General features: G+C 40.0%; 1 protein-coding gene across 4 annotated transcripts in view; it reads right to left on the bottom strand.

The window, feature by feature from the left end:
• The window catches only part of LOC126092815 (uncharacterized), a 66,415-nt gene that overhangs the window by 10,264 nt on the left and 41,988 nt on the right, over positions 1-14,163 (bottom strand). For all 4 annotated transcript variants that reach the window (XR_007521371.1, XM_049908553.1, XM_049908560.1 and 1 more), the window contains one exon: positions 12,953-13,125. Coding sequence is in view for 3 of the 4 variants with exons in the window: in XM_049908553.1 (XP_049764510.1) it covers positions 12,953-13,125 (173 nt within the window). In the remaining variant the exon portion in view is untranslated. The remainder of the gene's footprint in view (positions 1-12,952; positions 13,126-14,163) is intronic.

Below are 14,163 nucleotides of genomic sequence, written 5' to 3'. Positions count from 1 at the left end.
GAGCTACTTGACCGAATAGTAGTGGCTCCGGTCAGAGAAAACCATCGCAACGACCGGGAGAGCGGTGTGCTGACCACACGCCCCTCTCATCTGCATCCTCAACTGAGGATGACACGGCAGTCGGATGGTCCTGATGGGCCACTTGTGGCCTGAAGACAGAGTGCTGTGCTGCGCACTATATTCATTACTCGCAGCAGTCAATCTACCGATTCCGCACTGAAAAAGATCACTGGCCAGTAAGCTTTATCTATATGAAGATGGTATCTGTTCTTTCGGTAAGCCTTATCTATATGAAGATGGTATCTGTTCTTTCGGGCATGTCATATGGATGTTCATATGCGTCCATTCATATCCACTGTGCATTCCAACGGGCTTAGGCAATTCCAGCAGGACAATGCAACACTCCACACATCCAGAATTGCTACAGAGTGGCTCCAGGAACACCTTCTGAGTTTAAACATTTCTGCTGGCCACCAAACACCCCAGATGTGAACATTATTGAGCATATCCAGGATGCCTTGCAACGTGTTGTTCAGAAGAGATTCCACTGCCTCATACCCGTCTGTATTTATTGGCAGCCCTGCAGGATTCATGGTGTTAATTCCTTCCAACACTGCTTCAGACATTAGTTGAGTCCATGCCATGTCATGTTGCATACTTTTGCATGCTCATACGGGCCCTGCAAGATATCAGTCAGGTGAACCAGTTTCTTTGGCTCTTCAGTACTACCTGAGAGAAGCTGCAAAGGTGGTCAGTCAGATTTTGATAAGATTTCAATGTGGTGCAGAGATCGCCAGTTTGCTTTAAATGTTCAGAAATGTAAAATTGTCCACTTTACTAAACGAACAAACATAGTATCCGATAACTACGAGGATTGGAACTTAAATAGTGGCAACTATTTATTCACAACCAATACAAAAGAGTTATATGTTTTACCTGTTACTGTCCTTCAGAGTAGTCACTAGCAATGTGTACAACCCATTGCCAGCAATGTGGCAGGCGCAGTATACCATTAGCAGAGCCTGTTCTGTTGATGGTGCGAATGGAGCGGTCTAAACTTATGGTGATTCTCGTGTACGATTGTGATGGTGTTATCCTAATGCATTACATTCCTCCACGGCAGACTGTCAATGCACTGTATTACTGTTCATTTTTGGAGCATCACCTGTGACCAGCTTCACGAAAGAAGCAGCGACACTTTCTGCGCAACCCACCTATCATTTTGCACGGCAATGTGCGGGTGCATGCAGCACAAGCTGCGGCTGCTCTGTTCGGTCAATGGGACTGGGAATCACTGTACTGTCCACCATACTCCTTGGACTTAAGTTCTTGTGACTTTGTTTTGATTCTGAAGATGAAGGAACCACTTTGTGGCATTCACTTCAGAACTGTTCCAGAGATTCGACAGGCAGTACACGAGAATCACCATAAGTTTAGACTGCTCTGTTCACACTATCAACAGAAGAGGTTCTGCTAATGGTATACAATGCCTTCCACATTGCTGGCAACGGGTTCTACACAACGCTAGGGACTAATTTGAAGGACAGTAACAGTTTCAAACATGTAGCTCTTTTGTATCGGTTGTGAATTAATAGTTGCCACCATTTAAGTTCAAACCCCCATATAAATGCAATGAGTCACAGTTGGAATCAGCCAACTCTCACAAATACCTGGGTGCAACACTTTGTAGTGGTCTGAAATGAAATGATCACATAGGTTCAGTTGTGGGTAAAGCAGGTGGTAGACTTTGGTTTATTGGTAGAATACTGGGGAAGTGTAATCAGTCTGCAAAATAGATTGCTTACAAATCACTCATGTGACCAGTTCTAGAATACTGCTCAAGTGTGTGGGACCCTTACCAGACAGAACTAACAAGGGATATTGAACACATAGAGAGAAGACCAGCATGAATGGTCACTGGTTTGTTTAATCCATGGGAGAGAATCAGTGAGATACTGAAGGAGCTGAACTGGCAGACTCTTGCAGACAGACATAAACTGTTAACCAAGTTTCAAGAACTGGCTTTAAATTATTACTTCAACCCCCTATGTATCGCTTACATAGGGATCGTGAGGATAAGCTTAGAATAATTACTGCACATACAGAGGCATTCCAACAATCATTCTTCCTGCACTCCATACCTGAATGGAACAGGAAAAAACTCTAATGACTGGTAGAATGGGATTTACTCTCTGCCATGTACCTCATGGTGGGGTGCAGAGCATATATGTAGATATCTATGAATCTGTATTTTGAAGTTACTGTCTTTCGGCACATATGAAGATACATGATGAACTGTGGATCTTTCCGTGCCTCAATAATGCATGTAGGTGAATTCTTGATGTAATCATTTTCTCTTCATAATTCTGAGATTGACAGTGACAACTCAATCTATTTCATCAATTGCTTCAGATGAAAACTGCAGTGTTCATCCTAAACTAAATTCTATATAATAAAGGTTGGTTCTGATCTAACATAACAGACACATTCTGCCTCTACATAAAATTACTTGAAATTATCCATACCTTACCATAGCAATCTTTTTAGACATACAGCACTTTATCAGCTTTATTTGTTTGGTTAATATTTTTGTATTTTATTTATCTTTCACAAATTGTACCCAGCTTCACTAATGTGAGAACTAGTTTCTACTTGCAGTAACAGAAAAGATTCTGTGGGAGACGGCTTCCATCATCTATTCACGCAGAACCTGGTTCGAGATGACATGTCGTCTGAATTCAGACACTTTTTGAAAAAGTGTTTTGAAGCACGAGGCCGAAATACCTTGACTGTGGTAACTAGTTTCAATTAAAAGAGGTTTTGATTAGTATAAATTAATTAAAATGCTGATAAACATTCAACAATAATTCTTCTAAAAAACTCACTTCATTTCCATAATCCTTTGACTAAATGGAATCATTTCATATACACCGCAATAACTTTCTGTTCAATAATTCTGGAATTTTTTTTAACTGATATTTGCTTTTACATTCATTTAATCCTTCCATGTGCTTTCAGCTTGGTTCAGTTAATACACAGATTGCATGAGAATAGCAATGGCAATTTGTAAGGGACTCCAATGTCACTTGGATGCACTGGGCTATCAGTACAATGGGCCATCAGTATAGCTTAAAATTACATTAAACTTTATTTGATTTACAAAACACATCACAATTCTGACATAAGACTCGCCTAACACTGCTGGGTCATTGCCATGAGCTGCCAGGACAAAAGCAGCTGTGCCAACTGAAGGCAGGCAGTTGGGCAACGGTGATGGCTGTGGGGGTGGCCTTGGAACACTTGTCATCGAGTGTAGCCAGCAGATGCTCTGATGGTTGCAGATGTGCCTATGTTATTGAGATGGTGCTGTATTGTATTTGCCTAGTGTGAAGGTGGCAAGATTGAGGCAAGAAGATATTTCCATGTTTCACACTCATGTTACTGTTTCTGAACTGAGCAATAATAAAAACACATTACCCAGGGTTTTTGTTTGTTATTTATAAAGTTAAGATAAAATAAAACACAGTTGGGAATGTGGACCTGCAACCCTGAACAACCAACGACAACACGATAAATATATCCAACAGGAGTTGGCAGTTTAGAACCCCACATTATTAGTGGGGGCTTGTATTAATGTCATTGAAAACAAACTATCGCTAGATCTCTAACGGTAGGTGCGACCACAGCAAAGTGGTATCTGTCGGGAGGGAGGACTAACATATGGTTGCTCTAAAGGACCAGGAGCTTTTCAGTCATTACATAGGAAACAATATGGACATCTGCCTAATTCTTCCTTGCAATATTATCCAACAGGATGTTAATATGTTGGTACTTTGGCAAAAAGCAAGGTGAAACAACAGTTAAATTTCCAGCCCATGCAGGTACTATACTGTGTAATGATTATAGCATCATCTTGGATAAAATATTCCAGATGTACCAGATGTAGAATGTTCACAATCAGTTCAAGGACAGGGACTTTTCAGCATAAATCATCAGAATCAGCCAAAAAAATCAGGTATTCTACAGAGCAGGGCAATAAGTGTCATTTCCCTTAATTGTGGTGGGAGGTTAGGGCATTTGGAAAGAGAAACAGACAAGTTGAAATCAACAATGTTATAAAAAGGTTAGATTACTACTACCCATATGAAGTAGATGTTGAGTCACAGACAGGCACAATAAAAAGACGGCTGTTTATTTTAGCTTTCGGCCAAAAGGCCTTTTTCTGAAGTAGAAAACACACACATATTGACAGAACCACAGTTCACACACACACACACACACACACACACACACACAAACACAAACACACACAGAGTCTCAGGCTGCTGTGGATAAATAGCTAAATACTCTGGGATTGGGGGGAGGGGGGGGGGGAGGGGTAAGGAAAGCTGCAAGGTGTGGGGTGGTGGGGGGGGGAGAGGCTAGCAGCACTGTATGGGGGATGGTGTAGTGCTCATTGTCAAACTGTGCAGATACATTGTGGGGGGGGGGGGGGGGGGGGCAGGGTAGGGCTGCTAGGTGCAGTTGGGGCAGAGAAGGAGGGAATGGAAAAATGACCAGTGGGTGCATTGCTGAACTAGAAGTCTGTGTTGTGCTGGAGTGGGGGAGCAGGGCTGCAGGATGGGGGATAGATAGGATGAGGACAGGGACTAGCAATGACTGTGGGCAGTAGGGTTATGGGAATCAAGGAGATGTTGCCAGAAGAGTTCCCACTTGTGCAATTCGGAAAAGCTGGTGTGGGTAGGAGGGGTCCAGATGGTGCAGGCTGTGAAGCAGTCATTGAAGTGAAGGACAGTATGTTGGGCAGCATGATCAGCAACTGGGTGGTAAAGCTGGTTCTTTGCCACAGTTTGTCAGTGGCCATTCATGTGGGTAGACAGCTTGTCCCACAGTGGCTGCAATTAAGTTGGTAGATTAAAGAGCTGCTTTCACACGTGGCCATACCTTTGATAGGATAGGAGGTGCCTGTGACCAGAATGGTGCTGGTGGAAAGATACGTGGGATAGGTCTTTCATCTAGGTCTATTGCAGGTGTACTAGCAGTGAGGCAAGGGCTTGGGAGCTGGAGTGAGATAGGGAGGACAAGGACAGTGCGTAGGTTTGTTGGTTGGCCGAATACCTTCGTGGGATGGACGAGGAGGACAATGGGTAGGACGTAGCACTGTGTCATTTTGTAAGACATACATTAGCTTTTTATCACCTTCCTCATTGAAATCAGCATCTAGAAACATGTTAATACCCAGGAAATATTAAAATGAAAGTTTGTAAAATTGCCTGCTACATGTTTTGTAACTATGTTGATGTCATAATGTCAAGATGCATTATATGCATGTCCACAAGTCACTGTGATGTGCTAGAACCCGTAATCTTGCAGCCTGGACAGGTCACAGCCCACCGCCGCAGGTGGCCACATGGAGGGCAGCCAACGGCTTTCACAAACAACGTTTAAACTGTTAAAAGGGAGAGTGGTGCTATACATTCATTAAAATTTAATGGTTCCCATCCTGTTATATGTAATGGATAGGCAGTACCATTTCGAACAAATGAGAAGTCAATTTGTGTCCGGAAAGGAAAAGTCTTGGGTGCACTAGTTGTTGGGAGCGAACCAATATATGTGGATAGTTGTAAGGTAAAGTCGCCACCAGTATATATGTATTTTTGAGTTTCATGCTTTGATAAATTTTGGCAGACTCTGGTTCACCAGTTTCATGGTTAACAACTTATGATTTGCTTAATAGTCTATGTTATGCTGGGAGATATTTGATTGCAAGTTATAGTTTGCAGGGCTCGCAATCATTTATTGGTGGGGAAGTATTTTAATTAGCTGCAAGGAACAGGACTTGGTGTTTGTGGTTACAAGTTTTGTTTGATGATGGAGGACTGCGATCCATACACTTCTGTGGCATAAATCTAGAGGTCCAGTGAGCACACTCAGATGGTTAAAATCCCACCTTACAGCTGAAGAAGTTTGTGACTACGTGATAGATATTCGCTCTGTCTAACGTTACTCGATCATTACAGGCAGAGTTTGCAACACGGCATGCCCAGAGAATGTGCTTGAAATATGGGTATTTTGTAGTGTGGCACACTATTACAGGATAGAGTTTTGGCTGTTCATTGATCATGGATTGATAGATTTGGACCTTGAGTGAGGTAACTGAAGAGTGTTTTATTTATTGTTATGGACCATAGTATGTGTACAGAGAAGTTCATCTTCTTTGTACAGTGAGGATTCGCCCTGCTTTAGTAAAGCTCTGCCCTGATATTGTTAAACATAGGGCATAAATATTGAAGGCGCATTATAAAAAGGCAAATGTACAGCAAAGCTATCACTTATTGTTAATTGTATTGAGTGACCATTTAACCTAAGTAATCTAGAGGGATGCATGATGTCAACACCTGAAGAGGGTGAGAGCTTTGATCATAATGTTTGTATGGGTTAAAGTGGTGGTGACTCCTATGTTTTTTGTTGCTTTTTTTATCACTGCTGTCCGTTAGAGCGAATTTAAGTTTTTGCTGGCACTTAGATGCCCCTCTCACAGCAGTATTCCACAGTCCACCAAAGCTACACAGTATACTCGTACTTCCCTACACAACCCCTAGTTCCAACCCCTTACCTCATGGCTCTTACCTCTGTAATAGACCTAGATGCAAGACCTGTCCCATACATCCTCCCACCACCACCTACTCCAGTCCAGTCACAAACATCACCTATCCCATCAAAGGCAGGGCTACCTGTGAAACAAGTCATGTGATCCACTAGCTATGCTGCAACCACTGTGCTGCATTCTATGTGGGCATGACAAGCAACAAGCAGTCTGTCTGCATGAATGGCTACTGACAAACTGTGGTCAAGAAACAAATGAACCACCCTGTCACTGAGTACGCTGCCAAACATGACATCCTTCATTTCAATGACTGCTTTATAGCCTGTGCCATATGGATCCCTCCCACCAACACGAGCTTTTCTGAATTGCGCAGGTGGTGTAACATCCACGAGATAAATTTTAGCTACAGTGCGACGAGAGGAAATTATACATGTAACAGTTATAAACATTACATATTCAACATATGAAAAAAATAGTGAAAACGATGATAAATATTAATTATTTATACAATATTCTATGATGTAATTAGACATACCGATGATTATCATACAAAGACAATGATAATTGTAAATTCCTTTTATGATCTGCGTTTGTCTTCCTTTGTTTTTACCTTTTGTTGGTTGGCTTTTGTACGTTGGGGACGCATATCAAACTGAGGTCTGTTAAGAAATTGTAATTATTTGTTAATTATTACTTGAGAATAGAGTTCATTATTATTATAAATATGAGTGAATAATTATTTGTAACTTTAATTCCTCCCTCAGTAAGCATTATCTGTGTTAATTATTTCTTTCCGCTGCAAGGAGCGTAGCCATTGATGATAGCTATTTGTATCGCGTTTTTGTCTGTGTTTTCCTTAGAAACAAATAAAACATTTGCTTGATGAAGTCTAAATAGTGCACAATACAAAAGAAGAGTTTATAGAGTTTAATAAGCATTTCAAATACTTACTTATTTGGTCTAACAATAGAAAGCCTCTATCAATTGTCTGCCGCCATCTTAACAATTATCTCAGCGGCAAATTCAAATTACACAACTCTGCAGATATAAATGCCGAGTGTAATACAAATGTGTAAAAATAAATGTGCACCAGTGGTCCCGAACTCATTTTAATAAAAATAATTCAAATCAGATTGGTTCTTTAAAAACAGTGCTCATAGCACGATCGTTATAACAAACTTTTTTAGCTGATGTATGGAGCCGAAATTAATTACGCATGAGTTGCGAAGAATATTGTTTCAGGTAACATATGTCAAGGTTGTGTGCGGCTGATATTCAGTGGTTTCAATGATCATTTTGCTGAAGATAACTTTTTCCATCATAATCCATAGTTGTATAGAATCTGTTGTATGAAATGTGATTTAGTGACACTTACACATCTTACAGACAACACTTTAACACAACGTTAACTTGGAGTTCTTTAGCAACTTGACCAATTCTTTAGTCGGGAGATTTTATTTAGTAATTACTCAATGTAATAAAATAAGATTATCATTTTCATTTACAAATTAGTTAAATACCAAACCACTGAATAACACAGCGAACGCCACAGTGGGAACTTTCCCTGCAATGTATATTACGTTCTTGCAACCCTCCTGGCCTCAGCCTTCTTTAGTCATTGTCCTCTCCCATCCAGCCCCTTCTCTGTTCCCATTCCAGCACTACATGGCCCTCATTCCTTCATCACTTACTTCTCTCCTTTTTTGCTACCCCCCCCCCCCCCCTGCCCAGTACCATCTGTCTAACCTCCCGACTGCACCTAGCTGCCCTACCCTCTTTCCACCTCATCCCTGCATGCACCCCAACAGCATGCCACTGCCCGCCACCCCTACCCTACTATCCCTCACCCTCCCCATCACGGCCTCCTCCTTACACCCATCCAGTCATCGCTCCCATCATGTACTGGTGCAGCTGCTTGCAGTGTGGCCTCAGTTGCCTAAGGCTGCATTCATGTGTGTGTGTGTTGCGTTTGTGTGACTGTGTATGCATGTGTTTGTCATGTAATTTTGATAAAGGCCTTACAAGCTGAAAGCTACATTTGTGAGTCTTTTTGTTGTGCCTATCTGTGACTCAGCATCTCTGGTACATGGTGAATAGCAACTTTACTTTTCACAATATTGCTAATCTAAATCCATTTTTGTATTCCAAGCTCACTTGCTAAAGCTTAGCATTCTTCCTTTGTCACTCCTTCCTTTCTTTCCTTCATTTCTATTCCATGCATTCATCATCAGTTTCACATGAACTCACTGCACTTTCGCCATTTACTCTCAAGTCATTAACACTACGAGCAGTCAGACAAACATGTCAGTCTCTAAATAGTGATGCGGAAGACTTATTATTGTGGGTTAATCTCTATAACAAATGTCAACAAATTTACTACACTGCAACATCTATGTCTATGTTTGCTCTTATGCAGTCCACTTTATTGTGCGTGACAGAGGGTACTTATATAATGCACCACTATCTTTTCCCCCATTTCTGTTCCACTTGTGTATTAGAAGAAAAATTATTAGTAAGCTTATGTATGAGCTTGAATTTATATAATTTTACATAATGCGCATTTGGTCTGATATAATGAGGTGGGTTGGGGAGGGGGGAATAATGTGTTGCTTTATTCTTTCCGGCACATGCACTCTCAGAATTTTAACAGTAAGCTCCTTCATGATTCACAACAGATTTCTTGTAGTGTCTGTCACTGTAGTTGGATAAACATTCCATAACACACTAAAGCTGGTTAAATAAACCTCAAATCTTTGTTTAATCTTCTCCATTAATCTTGCATGGTAAAAGCCTCACTGTGATGAGTAATATTTAATAATCCCTCATAAGAACGTTTTGCTAAACTACCACCTTAAAGGATGAATTTCAGTTCCATAGGATTCTTTCAAATTAATCTCCATGTGACATCTGTGTTTTCTATAACTATCTGGAATAAGGTTTGCAGGAGAGCTTCTGTAAAGTTTGGAAGGTAGGAGACGAGATACTGGCAGAAGTAAAGCTGTGAGGACCGGGCGTGAGTCATGCTTCGGTAGCTTAGTTGGTAGAGCACTTGCCCGCGAAAGGCAAAGGTCCCGAGTTCGAGTCTCGGTCAGGCACACTGTTTTAATCTGCCAGGAAAGTTTTATAACTATCTGCATTGGGTCATTTGATCTTAAAACATTCGGAATACATATGCCTAGATACAATATGGCTGTCACTATTTCAAATAACTGATTAACAATAGGTTTTCCGATCTAGTTACAGTCAGTTCCACAAGAAAGTGTATGCCATAATTTTAAGCATAACATCCTTAGTGACATCTCTGGTAATGATTCAAAATGTTACAAATGGCTCTGAGCACTATGGGACTTAACTTCTGAGGTCATCAGTCCCCTAGAACTTAGAACTACTTAAACCTAAGGACATCACACGCATCCATGCCCGAGGCAGAATTCGAACCTGCAACCGTAGTGGTCATGCGGTTCCAGACTGTAGCGCCTAGAACCGCTCGGCCACTCCGGCCGGCTTCTGGTAATGATTTCGAATCTGTAATCAATGCAGTTTTGCACAGTGCATAGATAAACAGTGTGAGAGGTGAATTTTTTGTTTTGTTGGTTGCAGTTTAAAATGAGTGCAAAATATCTGAAGCGTCACGAGGCAGTGTTCCCTGAAAATCAACCAAAGGGACCAAAGCTTTCATATGCATCTGCTGCTAAAATTCTTAGGAAGTCAAAGACATTTGTTATGAAGTGGGTCGAACAATATTTAGAGGTTGAAAATGTGGATGACTTATTGGAGAGAGGGCTAAGCTGCCAAGCTATAATCGATAATGGCGGCGATTGGATTAATTATTAGTTAATTGTGCAGTTAGTAAAAACACATATTTTCATGTACACATATATTTATAATAGTGTCTTTTAATCATACAGATAACGGCGTACACTTTCTTGTTGAATTGTGTAATGGTACTTTGACTACCGCACCTCCGCAAATACGAAGATATAATTCATGATCGCGCATGCAGAAGAGCGCTGCGCCAGCGACCGATTTTTATAAATAATTTTGCTCTTTTTTTTTTACTTTTGCATAGGTGTTTGTTTTTTAACAACTAATTGATGACTCTCTCTCTCTTGTCTTCATACGAAAGACGTGTATTTTTCGGCGCTGTGTTGAATGTGCTTTTGGGTGGAAATTAAAATTATATTACAAAGCGAGGTTGTTTCAATAGTGATTCGAGGTGGTTATCGCCAAATTTGTAAATTGATCATGACAGTGACAACTTGAAGAAGTTTTCAACAGACGGAGAACAGTGAAAGACGGGTCGTCCTACAAGAGAAATTAGGAGGACAGCCATGAAGACTATATTGTAATTAGTACTGCGTTTCTAACAAAATTATAAGGTAAATTTCTGATGCTATTTCCGTACAGTCACTTTTTGTAGTGTTGCCGACCCGGTCTGCCATGCATGGTCAAATTACAGCACAATCTCAATCAATAATACGAAGTCCGCCTTATCCGTAACTTATTCCATCAAAATTCGAAACCCAATCAGATTTTCTATTTTATATTTTTCATGGCAGAACCCCGAAAAAAGGAAACACTACAATTGACTGTATGTACAATATATTAAATTTCCTTATGTTGACTGCCAACTGCCAGTCTCTCGCAGCAAGTGTCTGACACTTGGTGTCCACACCTTTCTTAGGCAGTTCTGTTTGCTACTGAGAAAATTACCACAGAGTCACATGCAACATTATCCAGAACAATGGTATAAGTGACTGTCAGAACATGAAACACTTGTGTTGTATGATGTACATACATCAAATTTTTGAGCTGCATTGTTTATTCTTGGACACTGTGTGTGTGTGTGTGTGTGTGTGTGTGTGTGTGTGTGTGGAAGAATTATGAAGAAAGATAATGTTTCACAGCTGCCTATAGTACACAAATCATTCAATACATCATATTTGCTCTTGAGGTGAACTACAGGATCTTAATACTTGGTATCATATTAAAAATAGTAAAGGCATAGGAGTCTGTGTATGGCTGTTGCATCAGCATAGTCTGAAGACTTCTACAAGACTTGTAACCTCTCAGTGATGCAAATGGCTTCAGAGATTCCATTATTCCACACTGACTGTCACTTCAGTTTGAATGACAGTTTCAGTGCTTATGTCAGTTTCAAAAACTTGGAGTGCGTACCAGGCATGAAGCACTAATGAGATTACATGCCATATTGTCATTATCTCTTCTCTTGTGCAATATGGTACGCATCAAATTCACAGAGCAAGTGGAAGGCAGCATTATACTGAATAGTTTAACAGTCAATTATGAAGATCACTATCAAGTTAACAAACCCCTGTGTCATTTTTTGCCATACAAATTTTTTGACTGTCCGTCATACCTTAAGAATTTTCTTCTGCCTATAGTTAAAAAACAAAGTCTTTGACTTCAGAAATGAAGTTCCTTCCATTTTATACATCATCTCTAGTTTTCAGTCTCCACAGATTTAAAGACTTACAAAACAGACTTTTAATACCTATTTTTAAAGAACAGAATATGATTATGATGAGTAAAATTCGGAAAAAAGTTTGCTTCCTATATCTTGCTTTTCAAAAAAATTACTAAAATTGTTTGAATTCATTTTTCTTTTTTGTGTGATTTGTAGATAACTGTAATTGCTACATGTTAGCATAAATTTTTATTTTCAGAGCAGTCACAGACAAGTCTCAAGATTACAAAATTTGACTGTCTCAAACAATCATCTTCAGATGCAGAAATAAAAATTTGAACTTCTATATAATTTGACATACAAAATACATCCAGTGCTATAAAATAGAGAGACAACAAAATTCTCACCACAAAGTGCAGCCCAGGAGGAACATGCATTGTCATTAATGTAAAAGGTGTTCTGTTATACTTTACATTATGGCTACAAATACAAATCATTTTAACAAGTTTCTAAAATTAGCTAGTATCAAATGTACACCTGTAACTTAATACTGTCAAAAGTTACAAGAAAAATAAGCCCTTGTTACATGGAGGCAGTGTTAATAAGTGGATATGTGCATGAACAAGAAGTTGAATATTGTAGTTCAGCCTTAAAACCTAAATCCAGTACAGAAGCAGCACCAAGAGAATGGAGGTTGTGTATGTGTGGTGTCGCGTGTGCGTGTGTGTGTGTGTGTGTGTGTGTGTGTGTGTGTGTGGTGAAAAAAAAAGCAGCAGCACCAGGAGACAGGTGTGTGTACATTTGTTATCTGTGAGCTCTATTAGTCACTTCAGTGTTTTGCTCTACAATGTGAATATGTAATGTGTGGCTCTCATTAGTCAATTCATTGTTCATATTTTCACAAGAGAAGTACTCACCTGAAATAGCAATGATTTCCTCTGGAATGTTAGCCGGAATGTCAATCTTGTTCCTCTGCTGCTGACAGGAAAAGCACTAATTTCTATTCTTGGCTTCAAAAAAGATTCACTTTCCAACACTATTCTCATGTCAGGCACATACTCTGTGGTACGCAGCAATATCACATAATCTCCTGAAAATAAATATGTATACAGTACTTTAAGTCAATGTTGTAGGAGAAATTTTCATTTTATAAGGACAGTGACTTTGTAAAAGTTGTTGCACGAAACATGTATTCGGTCCACATCAAATACAGCCTTATACATACAGGATATAACAAAATTATGATGAAAAACTATGAGGGGTCGTAAAGGGTGACTTGATGAACAAGTTGAGGATAGCAACTCACATCTAGAAAAATCATCCAGCTACACCACAAAGTGTCGAAGCTGTGGTGGCCAATGTCCGCAACTCTAGGCCACACCATTGGCGGCACGAATTGCACCTCACAAAAATGATTATGGCAAGAAAATTCATGAAATTAGAGATAATATAGAGGCTTACCTACAATCATTTTTCCCATGCACCATTTGTGAGTGGAAAAGGGAAGAGGGGATCAGTTAGTGGTACCGTATGTACCCCCTGCCACACACTGTTGGGCAGCTTGTGGAGTTTGATGTAAATTTCCATAGGTAGCAATCAGTCCTATCTCATATTGTTATTATTCTGGCCCTGATGTTCCATTATTTGATACTGATGAAATGGACGTGATTTGTTTTCCCGTATTGTTACAGGTAACAAGATGTGGATATTCTACACCGATACAGAATTGAAACAGGGGTCAATTTCCAAACTGCCCTCGCTATTCAAATATGCCTCGTACATATATAATTATGTAAGATATATACAGTTATGTAAGATGCATCATTTATGTTGAAATAAAGAGAACAGCTGTCAAATGACAGGAATGGACAAGTGCATCAGACCAACTTTAGGGCTTACTGAAACAATAGGAAGGAATAAGGGTTGAGAATAACCACAATGCGCACCTAGTGTGCGAACCTGGTGGAATCCTTCTCCATGTTAAAAAGGCTCATCCGACATCCATTGAGGACACAGACACCAACCACTTGTACATGTATACTGTTTTTAATATGCTGTCTGTAACTGGGCTTTGGATATTTCTAATGAGTAGCTTAGCTGGCTGAGCTGTCTTGCTTGAGATATTGTG

This window comes from Schistocerca cancellata, chromosome 1, assembly GCF_023864275.1.
Source record: "Schistocerca cancellata isolate TAMUIC-IGC-003103 chromosome 1, iqSchCanc2.1, whole genome shotgun sequence".
NCBI lineage: Eukaryota > Metazoa > Arthropoda > Insecta > Orthoptera > Acrididae > Schistocerca > Schistocerca cancellata.
Note: the sequence above shows the minus strand (reverse complement) of the source record. Positions and strands in the feature narration are given on the sequence as shown.